A 13,539-nucleotide genomic window follows, 5' to 3' on the forward strand; every position below is an offset into this window, starting at 1 on the left:
CATTAGCCTTTAAACCACACAGCAAGCTATGTGTCAAATGTGCAGTCATTCTCCATTCCTCAGGCTGTTTGTAAGAAATAGCTTAAGATTCTTCTCTGAAAAAAAAGCCATGGATTTGCATTGCCTCCTACATGAAATATTATTTCCAAAAAAGTATGAGATGTCTGGAGCAGTGCCAACACAGACACAGTAGAGGACACAGCTCCTTCCATGTGCAGTTGGGGTCCTGCTCCCCTTACATGACTCCATCCTACACCAGACAGAGCAGCTATTAGTGCTAGTTAATTCACATCAACATCACCCACAGCTTTTTTGGTGTCTAACACACCTTCCAGAGTCCAAATAACAGAGAGGCAGTGCTAGCTTTTCTACAAAATGCTCCCGTCCATGCCTTCAGCTCTTGAACCTATTCTCAATATACATAAGCATATACATACTTGGGACCAATTTTCCTGTGTTTTTTATCTCACATTCATAGTAAACATGATGCCCAGCTGTTTCTTCACCACTACAAGTGTCTCACTCCCTGCCTGCATGTCTGAATATTGCTCAGCAGCCATCCAGGTCATGCTGCTGCTGGAGCACCAGGCTGTGATGCTGCTTCCCAGACGGGTGCACGCTGCCTGGCTCCCGTTAGGTGAGGACACCGAGCAGTTACACAGTATTTTATTTTAAAATGCTGTACAAGCATTAACTGATCTGCCCAGTGCCCTGCGAGGGAGGGGAGTATAACTCTCTCCCATTTCACAGATGAAGAAACAGACAGTTTAAGCGATCTGCCCCAGGCCACACAGCACACAGAGGACAGCTGGGATTGCCGTGACGCTCGGGCCCGCGTCCCCAGCCAGGCTGCTGGGCTGCTCACACCTCCCCTGCCACAGGAAAAACAAGGCTCCTGCCTGGCCAAAGCACAAACCTGCCCTTGGCCAGGCCCTCAGCAAACAAGGGGTCTCCTGGAAAAAGGCTCATGCACCTAACTGCAGGGCAAGCTCAGGGACTCGTGTTTTGAACTTGCCACGGCACACTCTAAAAGCCTCCAACAGAATTCACTGAATTTTGAAATATGAAATAGCAAGGAACAAGTCACTACAAACTACAGGGGTTTTTATTAATTGAGACCCCCAATAAAATACTGGTAGAATAAGAGAGGTTCCACAGTCTCCTCCTCTTACTACCCCGTGGTTTAAGCTTCTTAGAGGCTTTTAAGACGGATTGAACCAGAGGCTGTTGTCCAACTTTGTCACATCCAATAATCTCAGCAAAGTCTGACATGGCTTTCAGGTGAACCCATGTAGTTCCTATTTACATGTCTCAGCTAAACCACTTGGAAAGATAGTTCAGTTCCACAACCCCCCAGAGCCTCTAGGACTGTTCTCCTGGACCACCAAAAGAAAAAGGTATTGAAACCAGAAATCATGATAAGTAGATTTCCTCTGCAGAGCAGCCTTTCATATTTACAGGCAGCAAGATTTCTTTACATTTAGATCATTGTTTCCCAGCTCCTTTATTAGTCTGAAAGGACTTGACTGGATTTCCTTATACCATGATCAGTCATTTTTAAGAAGCAGCCCTCTGCTTGCTACAAATTCACTGGTAGAGGAAAAAAAATAATTGGGGAACACATTTCATATTGTTGAAATGAAGTCCAGCGAAGCCAGATTTTACACGACATGACAATGCACTAATGCCAAACTGACACAAATTCTCATCTATGCATTTTGGCTTTAATGGGTTAATTAGCTTGGCTGGATACAAATTTTAATTATCTGAGTTTGACATTAATGTCCTTGGAGTGTTGTCTATAAGGATTTGGGGAATCATAGACATTATTTTAGTTACTTCTGGAAACTGTGTGTTACACTGGGATTTAAATAGTAAGAACAGACAAGAATAGTGAGAACAGGTTGATCTATTTTGAAAAGTCAGACTTTGTGAAACAGGACAAACTGAAACAAAGCTGAAGCCTAATGTACCTGGTCTTCAGGGGAGTCTCATGGATATAACACAGGAAATAATCTCCTTTGAGGATAGGTGACAGGACAGAAATTTTAGATTAGGTGTAACAAAGAATTCTGTATGCAACTGAGATTTAGTGTAAAGACCTTCTTGGTGCCTAACACACATGCAGAAGATAACCAGTCTTAAACACAGTTATTTATACACAGAGTGTTGATACAGGCCAGGAACAACCACCTACCTCAGTTACTGACAGTGGCTCAGTTCCTCCAGTGAGAGAAGCAGGAGGTACAACCTGAAGGCAGAACCTCAGTAGTTTGTAATCTCACCATGGAAATTATGCATCTTTTAAGTGCATTATTTTCTTACTTTATAGGGTCTGCATAAGTAGATCAATCACCTGAGGATTTTTTAATATATTTTCAATAAATATATATTTAATCAGCAACAGAATTTTTCTGTAGCCAATATTTTTCCAGCAAACTATCACAGGTTACTTGAAACAAGTAAGAAAAAGAAAGCAGTATCTAATAGAAGCTTTTCAAAACACCCTTCTCTGTTCTTCTATTCTTTTCTGTTCATTTTTCTAGAAATGGATTTAAGAGTGAAAAGAGAGTCCTCATGACTTTTTGTATATATGGATTTAAGCTCTCTTTTTGCTTGCAACAAGACATGTAAATTCATTCCTTATAAAAGCAATTGCACCAGTTCTTTAAAATGCAATCCAACCCTTTGTGCAGCAGCTTTTCACCCTTTAAAGACAATCTTCATTCTGTTTTCCATGTTCCCTTGGTACCAAAACCAAAGTCATTTGGATTTTCTTCTGTAAAAATTTGTACAGGCAATTTGGCTTTAGGAACACTAAGTAAATGCAATGCATTTCTCTTTTAGGTTCACACACCTATGTAATTGCTAGAATTATCTGAAGACATTTAAATTCCTCCTAAATGAAGGAGGGTGGCATTCAGACAACTCCTCTGTTGCCCAGTAAGAATCATAAAAAAGGTAAGGGCTTATTTGAATCACAGTATGTAACTTACAGAAAGGAGTCTATTCTCCTTACTTTGTTCCAGTGTGTTCTGGTTAAAATACCCAGACTGCGGTCCTGTGAGAAGCCAAACACCTCCAGGGAACTGCAGAGCAAATTTAGAGCACTTAGCACTGCATCGAATCAGCTCCTAACTTAACAAGGGTAAGGAAGGAACTGAGGGAGGTTATCAAACTAAGAAGTGATAATCGCAAAAAATTGTAAAAAAAAAAAGTTTAAAAGCACAGTGGAACAGAATTCTCTGCTGTGCAAAGAAAGAGCAGAAAAATGCATTTTTTTTAATATAGAAAAGCAAAAGCTGAATCTCTTTGTAGCACTGCCTGTACTTTTTGTTCTCAACCCCAAAAACTGTGAGTAGACGAGTTAGTGTTACATTATTTAGAATATCAGGGAAGATATTTTTACCCTTGGATAAAACATTAAAACCTCTAAAGGCTTCACTCATTCACAGATGGGAAATGGAAAGCCTTCCTATCATGTGTTTTGGAGACAAAACCTTTTTTTCTGGAAATGCTGATAAGGAACAAATTCAAACTGGTCCTCATCCACCCGGATCATCTCATTAAAACAATGGTATCTTTTAAACCCTGTATCCTGAGCTATCGGTCAATTTTGATTGACACAAATATTTGTATTAGGGGTTACACACTGCAATTTACAATTGGGGACTATCACAATACTGTATGTTAATGTAATCAGTATTTTCATTTCATGAATTCATTTGCAGCATGACACTGCAAGGGTATTCTTACATATACTGAAGACACAATTGCTAAGTAGTTCAACAATTCTCCTTTAAGTGGGATTTTTTTTTTATCTGATAAATTTTTAACACAATAAAACCACTCCTAGTTCTGTGTGCATGCTTTAATTTCCCACCTTTTAAAATGTTTAGACACTTGGAATACCTAGCATACTGAATTAATCCACAAATATTTACAAGAAAAATCTATTTAATTTCTTTCTATAGTAACTACCACAGGGACTATTGTAATGAAAAATTTCCCATCTTAAAGAATTAATGCGATTACTGATATAGAGAAGAAATGTAATTTATATCATCACAAACACGTAAAAGATATAATCCCATATTCACAAAAAGAATCTTTATTCCCTCTTTGAATTCTGAGACAATACAGTCTTGCCTTGAGGAGAACAGAAATATTATGAAGTACCTTAAGCAAGATAATTGTAGGAGAAAAAAAAGTACAATTGCATTATTGTTGTGCTAAACTGTGACATACTTAAAAAGCTAATTTCTTTTATTTTAATGGAATTTGGTGTGCATATCCTTTAATCTACTTCACTATTTCTTCACATTTTTACACACAAACACATGTGTGAAGTGTTTCCCATTATCTGTATTACCTGGTTTAATGAACTGCAATGAATTTAAAACAATTAAAAACATACTTGGCAATTCTATAAACTTCACTCTATTTATTAACTATTTTGAAACTAACTAAATACCTAGAATGTCACAAAAATGCACAGCAAATTAAAGACCTACTGCAACTCAAATATTATTCAAGAAGACACGATCAATATTTGATGAAAAAGTAACATTTGACATGAGTGACTGTCCCAAATTTTACCAAATACATTTCAACCAATCACAGTGCTGAACAATTTGCATCTATATCAAAAGCTAAGCAAACAGAAATGTATCCCCAAAATAGGACTTTCTACAGCTATGTCAGCTAAAGTGCATTTAAAATTCAGTACAGTCACCCTTCAATTATTCCTTTCAATTAAATAAATTTTAACCAAGAAATTAATCTACTGTGGCTGGGCATTTCTCTATTCCACAGAAGCAAACATTTTTTCACTCATTCTCTTTTAAAAAGCAAATTTAACAAAACTACTAAGACAAAAAGGATGACCTAATTAGTACTAAGTAATATTTAAAGCTTTTATATATAGTACACTCTTACTGCTACCCCTAACTTCCAAGGCTTTATCCTCACTGATTTTGTTTGATTTATCTGGCACTACTGCTGCTTAAGCATGCAAATTCACATCCTCCATTCTTGTGCACCCAACATGCACAGAAGGAGTCAAACTGTAAAGAAAATGTCCTGTGAGCTTTGATTCAATTACCTGTAACACACTGGGGGGCTCCAAGGCCAGCAGGGACAGCCCTGGTGACCAGAGGTTTCCAACATACACGAGCCAAAGGCTAGCAGGAAAACTCCCCAGAACCAGCAGGGGAGAACACCCAAAACTGTTCTAGGAGTCTCTTACCCCTTTCTACCTGACAGTCAGTCCCCCCAGACAGCCTGAACCCTGAGCAGATGCTCTCCCACTCCTCACCATTCAGCAGAGTGGGACACAAGAGACACAACAAGCAATGAAAATGTCCTTTATTTATTTCCTTACAGTCCTACCTCCTGCTAAAGCACTGAATTACTAGGGTTGTACTAATTAAGTTTGTTTCAGTTACCTGAACAGATCTGACCAGCTAGTTATGAAAAAAAACACCCATCTAAATTAAACAGAGTAATACTGGATAAAAAAATGTAGGTCACTGAAGAAACAAACCATCAACAAATATAGCCAGGTTTATTTCAGCATGAGCCTCTCTTTGCTCTCTGTTCAGCCCCAATTCCTACATATCAAAGCCTTTAAGTACACACTGGCCTTGAACACATGCTTAAAAGAGCTTTGCCCTGTCAGGACCTTGCCTGGCACGCAGGACATTGGGGGCTGCTGGCAGTGTAATCCCCTGCAGTGAGCCTGCCCTCTTTTCCCAGTGTGTGACCTACTCTTGGAATTTACATCCAAAACAAAAAGATTATGTACAAAAATCAAATCCCATTGTGTCAATGTGATGATAATGCCCAATACACAGCACCCTGTAAACTATGCTCCCAAAATGCCACTAAAAACAGAAGTCACACCTGTGAAAGTAACTGCAGTGCAATAAACACACAAAAGACACTTTAAACTAATACTTGCCAAAAATCAGTCTTGCAAATTTGTGCCACAAGCAGCCAATTCATATTACATAGCAATGGCCTACAGATCTTTCACATACATAACTTTTCTCCTTAGAACAAACTAATAAAATCTCTAATATTCTCTAAGTTGCATTCATTTAGCATGAAAATGGTTTAAAGTGTTTAAGTCAGTTGTATTTTTTAAGGGACAAAAGTGTATCTAGGAAAGAAGTAACCCTTTTTCAGAAGCATATGTACTAATATGTTTTTTACCATCTAAAACTGAGAACAGTCCTTAAAAAAAAGTTTTTAGTTAATACCAGTGTTTTGGAGCCTCCCACTGGCAGCCATCACACAGCTGAAGTGAACTATCAGCTGAACAGAGGGCTTATATCCAGCATCAATGACTATTTTGCTTTGAAAGAAATTAGTATTTCTGAGTTTGTATTTTAAATGCAATTTAAAAGATCATAAAGGAGAGAATCCAGCATTTATTGTGTGTCTCCCAGCAGACTACTTAATGTTCAAACACCTACTATGCAAAGGTCAAATGATTTCACTGAATGTAACGGTGACAAAAGTATTCTGCAGCACTGAAAAAAATAGCAGATGATCAAAGAAAAAGATCTGGACCTGAGATCTCACAAGAGTCACAATAAATAATGTAGATTCAGTTCAGTAAGAAAGAAAATTGCAAAGTTGTGTCAGGAGAACCAGATTAAGAAAGATAATAGGTAAAATACAAATTACATACTTTTGGCAATGCTCTTCATAAAGGAGTATCTTAAAGTAATACAGCAAATGAATTTTTATAAAAAAATCCTCAAGTCTTTTTACATTAATACTACCTGCATAGAATTGGAAAAGAAAGCTTATTCAGATGGGGAACCTCTAGGGTATTCTGCTGCAAGCAGCAACATGGATAGCTGCACTCAAACAAAAATCCAGTGTAAATAGTTGTGATATACACAGGAAAAAGCTGAAGTGAGCACCCACTGAAGAATGGGAGGTACATAGGTAAACCAGTATGAAAAAATCAACTCAAATACTTGTCTGTAGCAAACAACAAAGGCTAATAGGCACCTTTTTATTTTCTATTTTGTTGTGGTTTTTCTTCCTTGCCATTTACATCAAATATTTTAGGTTCTCCTCCTTTCTACCATAAAGAAGCTCCAAAGTGCACCAAGCACAGCTCTTGCTCTGGTCCTGGCTCTTCAAAGCCAAGATCTCAGCAGCAGCTACAAAGAGCTGGAAACCAGCCCAGGCATTGCCTACCTGCCTCCATGGTGTGTGGGTTTCTGTGCAGTTGAACTTGGTGGTGATCAACTGCACTGGACCTGGGCAGATCCAGAAGATCACACCAGAGGAACATCAAGGGCAGGAGGCAGAAATGCAGCTGAGCAGCAAGTATAAAAACCAACAAGCAGGAGCAAAGTATGTGCAGAGACAGGGAGGACAAAAATGGAAAACCAAATGGCCAAAAAAAATTTCAAACCCATAAAAACAAACAAACAAACAAAAGCCAAAAAAAAAACCAAAAAGAAAACCAAAAACCCAAACAAACAAAAACAGCCCAACAACAACCAAAACACAGGAGACAAGGCAGTAAACAAATAAGAAACAAGACAAGGGAACAAAATATAAGGAATGAGGTAACCAAGAGCAAAAGCACAAGGCAGTGGCTACTTCTCCTCTTTGCTACATCAAAAAAAAGTGAAAGGGGGTTTTTAGTTAGGTTTCTTTTCCTAATTAGACATATCCAATCATGTCTCAAGCAAGGATGGAAGATAAGGTGCTAAGCTAATATTACACCTGAATGGGACTTCTTTGTGAGCTCACAGAAAAAAAAGGAGAACAGTGTAGATATCACTAATTTTATATATTAATACAAGGTACATAATTTTAACCATTAAATTATGTTCAGAAACATACATACGTTTTTTCCTGTGCTCAACCAGCTCAATGGCCTGCTTTGCTGAGCATTTGGAAAACCAGTTGTCCCCCAGCAGAACAGTGATCTCATTGGTGTGGACAAGCTTTCCTGGCATGAAGGCAAGAGGACCAAAAGGTACCTGTCAAAGACATAGACATCACTAATGAAAATAAAACTTAGCAAGTCATACAGGTCTTAAATTTTTTAAAAAAGTAAACCACAGATTTTATAAAAATTAAAATTCTATAGCAGCTATTCAGTGAATAACCCATCATAAATATTCAAATTATCAGATCCATTTGAATTTTGTACTGTACTTACAAAATCTGAAAACCTGAATTTCACCAGACAACTTGTTTTGTGACACAGAACTATAATACAACTCAATGCTCACTTGGAAAACAAATTCACTTCATCTGAACATACAAACCTTGATAATACAAATTATTTGAGTTATATGCAGACAGCATCCATTTCCTAATAAAAGCCAGATTAGCTTTGCTAAATTATTTTGAAATATTTACTAATATTTTTTGAAATAAATAGGTATGATCAACTCAAAGATGAGCTGCTCTTCTCAGAATCTGTTTTGCTAATACTAAGTACCCAGAAATTCCAGTGTAAGACATTGGAGCTCCCAGCAGGACCACAGAATGTTTAATCTCTGCTGGGTCATTCACCAGGCTGCAAACCTCAACCTGCCAGGGATGCTCCACAGGCAACCCTCACCCTCTAACTGCTCTCCAGGCTAAGGACAACAGATAAAAGCAGGACACTTCAGGCAGGAGGACACAGGTGACAATCCCATTTTAGAACTTAACATCTGCTTCCTACAATGTGAATTCCCCACTTTAACAAGCATTGCAACATCCAGGACACTGGGTTTATGATTTAAGACATCTTCTACTGCCCAAATTTTACAGGCAGTGCTTGGGCAAGTCCTCTGGGTGAGGAGGAGCCTTGGCCACCCCTACCTCTGTCCCCTGACCCTGCCCTGGCATTGTGACCCCAGGCCCACTGCCACCTGCCTGGCTGCCTCTGGGCTTCAATTGTAAAGAAATTCAGAAACTAAAATCAAATTACATCTAAAATGGAGGTGGCATAAAGTCCACATCTACATCAAGCCTCTCTCTTTTTAGGGTAAAAAGAGATCTATGTCAGATGGTTTTATCAGCTCCCTCTACTTTATTCCTTCCTCCTCAGTTCCTCAGCACAGCCACTTGCTTTCTCATTGTGTTTGTGCTGAAGCAGAGCACTTGGCCTAGTGGATCTCTCTCCTTGGAAAGCAATGTTCCCTCTGTTCCATATCCCAGTGCTGGAAACAGCTCTCCAGCAGGCAGGACCCTGACTCTAAGACTGTGCACAATGTGCTTTTCATACATGTGTGCCCTCCCTGACTTGGTTTTAAAGTAGCAGACTGCATGAGCTGCCTGTTCACTCTTCCCCCAAAATGATGAAAGCAAAATTAAGCAAAATTAAAAGCATATGAAAATATTTGGCTAACAGGATAGGAACTGTTTCTATACATTTAAAGTAACAGATGTGAGTTAACATTGCTACTTCAACTAAGCATAAGCACTATCTAGCTTTCTTTAAAAACAGAGTTTCTATGCTTTGAAACAACACAATCTTTATGTCTTACATCATGTGGCCACACATACACACATGAGAAATGGACTCTACACAAAAACCAGAGCTGTATCACCAGCACAGCAATGGGAAACCCTCCCTTTTCCCACATGGTGAAATGTACTCCAAATTGTCTGACTAAAAACCCAACTCTGTATCTAAGCCAGGCTCCCAAGGAAGACAGCAGTCAGGCACTGAGTGCTGAAATCAGCCACTCAGTCATGTGCAGTACAACTTCCCTGACTTCAAGGATGTATCTTGAGTTGAACCTGAGAAAGGAAGAGGAAAAAAAGAGAAAGAGAAGCCAATTTGTTCAAAATTTTAGTGAGTGCAAGCCATCAGGGCAAATTTTACGCAGGGAGCTGTGCAGTTGTTAGGGAAGATTCAGAGCACCAGAAAAGATCGCTATGTCAATGGGAAGATTGGTGGAACAAAAATTAGCAGCACCTTTTTATGTAAAAATCAATGTTCTAGGGTTTATTTCCATGAATCAGGAAATACTACAGCCACTTGCTTCTCAGGAAATGACTAAGTACCATAATTCAGTCATAATTATCGTTTTCTATACAATAGATTTACATATCAAACATGTCAGGTTTTGTGTTAAGCATTTATGTCATCAGCTTTCAGTTGTCAGTAACACTGTAATTTATAATGGATTTCAAAGAAAAGAGAAAGAAACAAAAGCAAAGGTTTAACTATTATCATAACAAATGTAACATTATTAAGTACTGCAACCTGACTAACACCTCACCCCCAGTGCAGGCAGCCCAGGTTTAACAGTTTTAGCCCATTTTCCTGTGTGACCTCTGCCATGTACATACCATGACATCGTAGGACAACTTGTCAGGCAATGTCTGCAGTCGCTCCTGAAGAGCCTCATAATCACTCTCCACCTTCTTCCTGTTGACAAATTCAAGTTGGTTCAATTTCACAGCTAAAGAGTTAATGGTTTTCTGCTACTAAATCAAAAAACAACAAAACTACAGAAAAATGAACTGTTTTACTCTAACACATAGAGCTGACAGATTAATAACTCATTTCTAAAAGACATGGGATGGCAAACATAATAGCTAGATTATTTTCTAATAATGTGTATTAAGATAGGTAAATGATTATTTTAGATTGTGCATGTCTTGTTCAGAATTAGAATTTTTCATGGTGCAAAGAAGCAGTTCTTTCACTAGGATTTGGAGTATCTCACTCCATGCTCAAGCCCAAGTTATAACACCACCAATATTTAGAAAAAGAACTGAAAATCCAGTTTATGCTTTTTAAGAGGCAAATTCTTCAAATTATCATTTGTAATACAGAGCTCATACACTGACCTTGGTTTGAGCTGACATAAATGAGCAAAATTTTAATTAATTCTGATTTTCCCATTAACTTTGTATTCCTATCAAGAGTCAAGACTCCTGAAAGATGGCTCAACCACCAGGATTCTGTCACATCTTCAAGCATCCCTTCTGATACTTCTCCACCTAAACTGTAAATAAGGCTCATGCTACATGTTGCTACCCAGGAGAGAAATGGTTTGGTGAACTGGGACAAGGAATTCGTTCCCATGGCAGACACCTGGCTTTCCACAGGACTTTGCAGAAACAGTGTTTCAGTGGCTGCAGGGATTTTACTGTGTGCAAAGCAAGCAACTACACTCCCTCTAAAAAAGCCTTTTTTTGTAAAGGCATTCTTAAATACTTAAATTTGTCTGGACAAAGTATTTTAATGGACCCCTGCCATTCTAAAGATGGTCAGAAATGAGCTCCTCCATGAAGTAGCTGGCATATAAATGTCAGCTTTGATGATATTGTTTACTTGTACTTCAAAACAATAAACATATATATGGTAGTAAACTCTGCAATAAAAGGCAACTGAAAGCACAGAGCAGCACACTTAACAATGCTGACCCAAGATGCAAATTACAGGTTTTCTGAGGATGATTCAGGAAAGCAATCTATAAATGTGCTGAAAAATGAATGTCATAGTTGATAACACAACTCTCAAAATATTACTATTGATTTTCTTAGATTCATAAGCAGAGTGAAATCTTTTTCAGCATTCATTTTGAAAAATTATCTGATACTCTTATGTTTGACTCATTTGCTTCACAGTTGAACTCTGGTGTAACCACCCTACTTTATACCTATTTTAAGTAGTTGAACTCATCCTGAAAAAAAGAATTTAGGTTTTTATGCCACTTGGACATTAAAACCATATTCCACAGAACTGATTTACAAAAGATGCTTGCTGCTGCTTTGCTCTGACAGCAGATTTCTCCCAGACATTTTAGGAAAGTCTTTCTGTCCCTTGCCCACATAAGAGTGAAAACATAATTCACTTCCTTCAAAGAAGAAGGACAAACTCATGAATCTTAGCAAAAAGCACTGAGATGTTTTGGGGGAGGAAGGAATATAATGAAAACTTGGTGTCAACAATAACAATCAATTACTTAATGCTATTTACAGAACCCAGCCTTCGCCTCAGGAGAACTGGATTTGAGAAATGGACTCCAAGCAGCCACTGAAAAACAAGGCCTGGCACATGTCTCAAGTGCAGGAGAAGACTCCGTGGGAAGAGCCTGGCATGAAAATCCCCCCCTCACAGCAGGATTAAACATTTCCATCATTTCATGGCTGGAAGTCACTCAACATTTCTTCATTAACCTGAAAAGAAGACACTAAGGTCTGATTGCTGTGTGTTACTGAATAATCTGATCAGGACCAGGAGAAATCACTTGCCACAGAAGCTGTGCTACTATAGAAGCAAAGCATGCTGCTTTTTGTACTGGGACAGCTGCCCTTTGCTGAGCAAACCTCCACCACGGCCATCCCTAAGACTGGGGTCACATCCTGAACTGGGCCATGCAGATAAAGGAAATTTAAATTGATCATTTTAAATAACTGGCCTCAAATAGCATTACTTAAGGAAAGAAGCTCTCTCTTCATGTATGGCTGATGCTTTCACAAGCACTGGGGTGTGCCAGTGCTACAACAAGCAATGAAGGACCAAAGGGAACAGGGAGGAGGAATACTGGGACTCCAGCTCTGAACATGTCCCTGGAAGGGGAAATGCATGTCTAGCTACTAATCCCACACCCAACCCATTACTGGATTCATGGCTTTAGAAATATACTTCAAAAAGTGCACTGAAAAATGGAAAATAATTTAATGGAAATATACTGAAGCTGAGCATTTTAAGACCCTATTGTTATTCACCCAATTCTATTCAACATCCTTCTGTGTCACTGACCACTTAAAAGGTCTTACATGAGCAAATTATTCAGTTGAAACAAAAGCACTCAGCTCTTGCACAATCAAGATCTAAATAAGAGTACTAAATTTTAATTTTTTTTATGAAATAAAGATTGTATGGATGCCACAAAAACTGCTTTTCTATATAAAATAATTCAGTAAGTTATTTTTTTCATTAGAGGTTCTGTGGCCAAAACCCCCAAGTTCATGGGGTCATTGCCAGAGTTTGCATAAAAGCAAACACAGGAGCAACTCCTCCTTCCAACACCAACACTCCCAGGCCACTCCACAAACCTCAGCCCTTGTAAAAAGGAAAAGAATTGTCACAATTTTCCAAATGCTCCAAAATCTGTTCAAATTTTGCAGCTTTCTGTCAATAGTTTATTTCTGAAAAGCCCTGTCTGAGTGGAAGAACGCTCATGCAGAATTTCACATAGGAGCCAGCAGGCACAGGCACTGCAAAGCTCCTGAGAAACTGCTGGAGATATTCTGCCTGCCTTCACCACAGCAGCACCAGTAGGCACTTCAATATTTCCCTTATTGAAAATTAATGCAGCCTCTGAATTTTAAACATAAATGAAACATATTAGTTTTAGATTATTTTTGCGAGCCAATAGTCAGAATTTAATATGATGATGTGTATAGATTGCCTTGATTTTTTTCCTCTTATCCAGCGCTTGCAGCCTATGTGCATTTAAACTAAAAACATTTGATACACACTAAATATAAATTATTTGCTTGGAGATCTTTCAGGCATGAAGAAAAAGCCTCTTAAAATAAATT

General features: G+C 38.4%; 1 protein-coding gene across 1 annotated transcript in view; it reads right to left on the bottom strand.

Moving 5' to 3' along the window:
- Positions 1 to 13,539, bottom strand: part of URI1 (URI1 prefoldin like chaperone) — a 41,024-nt gene that overhangs the window by 15,164 nt on the left and 12,321 nt on the right. The window contains exons 3-4 of the mRNA XM_063167694.1: positions 10,330 to 10,408; positions 7,880 to 8,015 (exon numbers count right to left, since the gene is read on the bottom strand). Coding sequence (XP_063023764.1) covers positions 7,880 to 8,015; positions 10,330 to 10,408 — 215 coding nt within the window. The remainder of the gene's footprint in view (positions 1 to 7,879; positions 8,016 to 10,329; positions 10,409 to 13,539) is intronic.

Source organism: Melospiza melodia, chromosome 13 (assembly GCF_035770615.1).
Source record: "Melospiza melodia melodia isolate bMelMel2 chromosome 13, bMelMel2.pri, whole genome shotgun sequence".
Lineage (NCBI taxonomy): Eukaryota > Metazoa > Chordata > Aves > Passeriformes > Passerellidae > Melospiza > Melospiza melodia.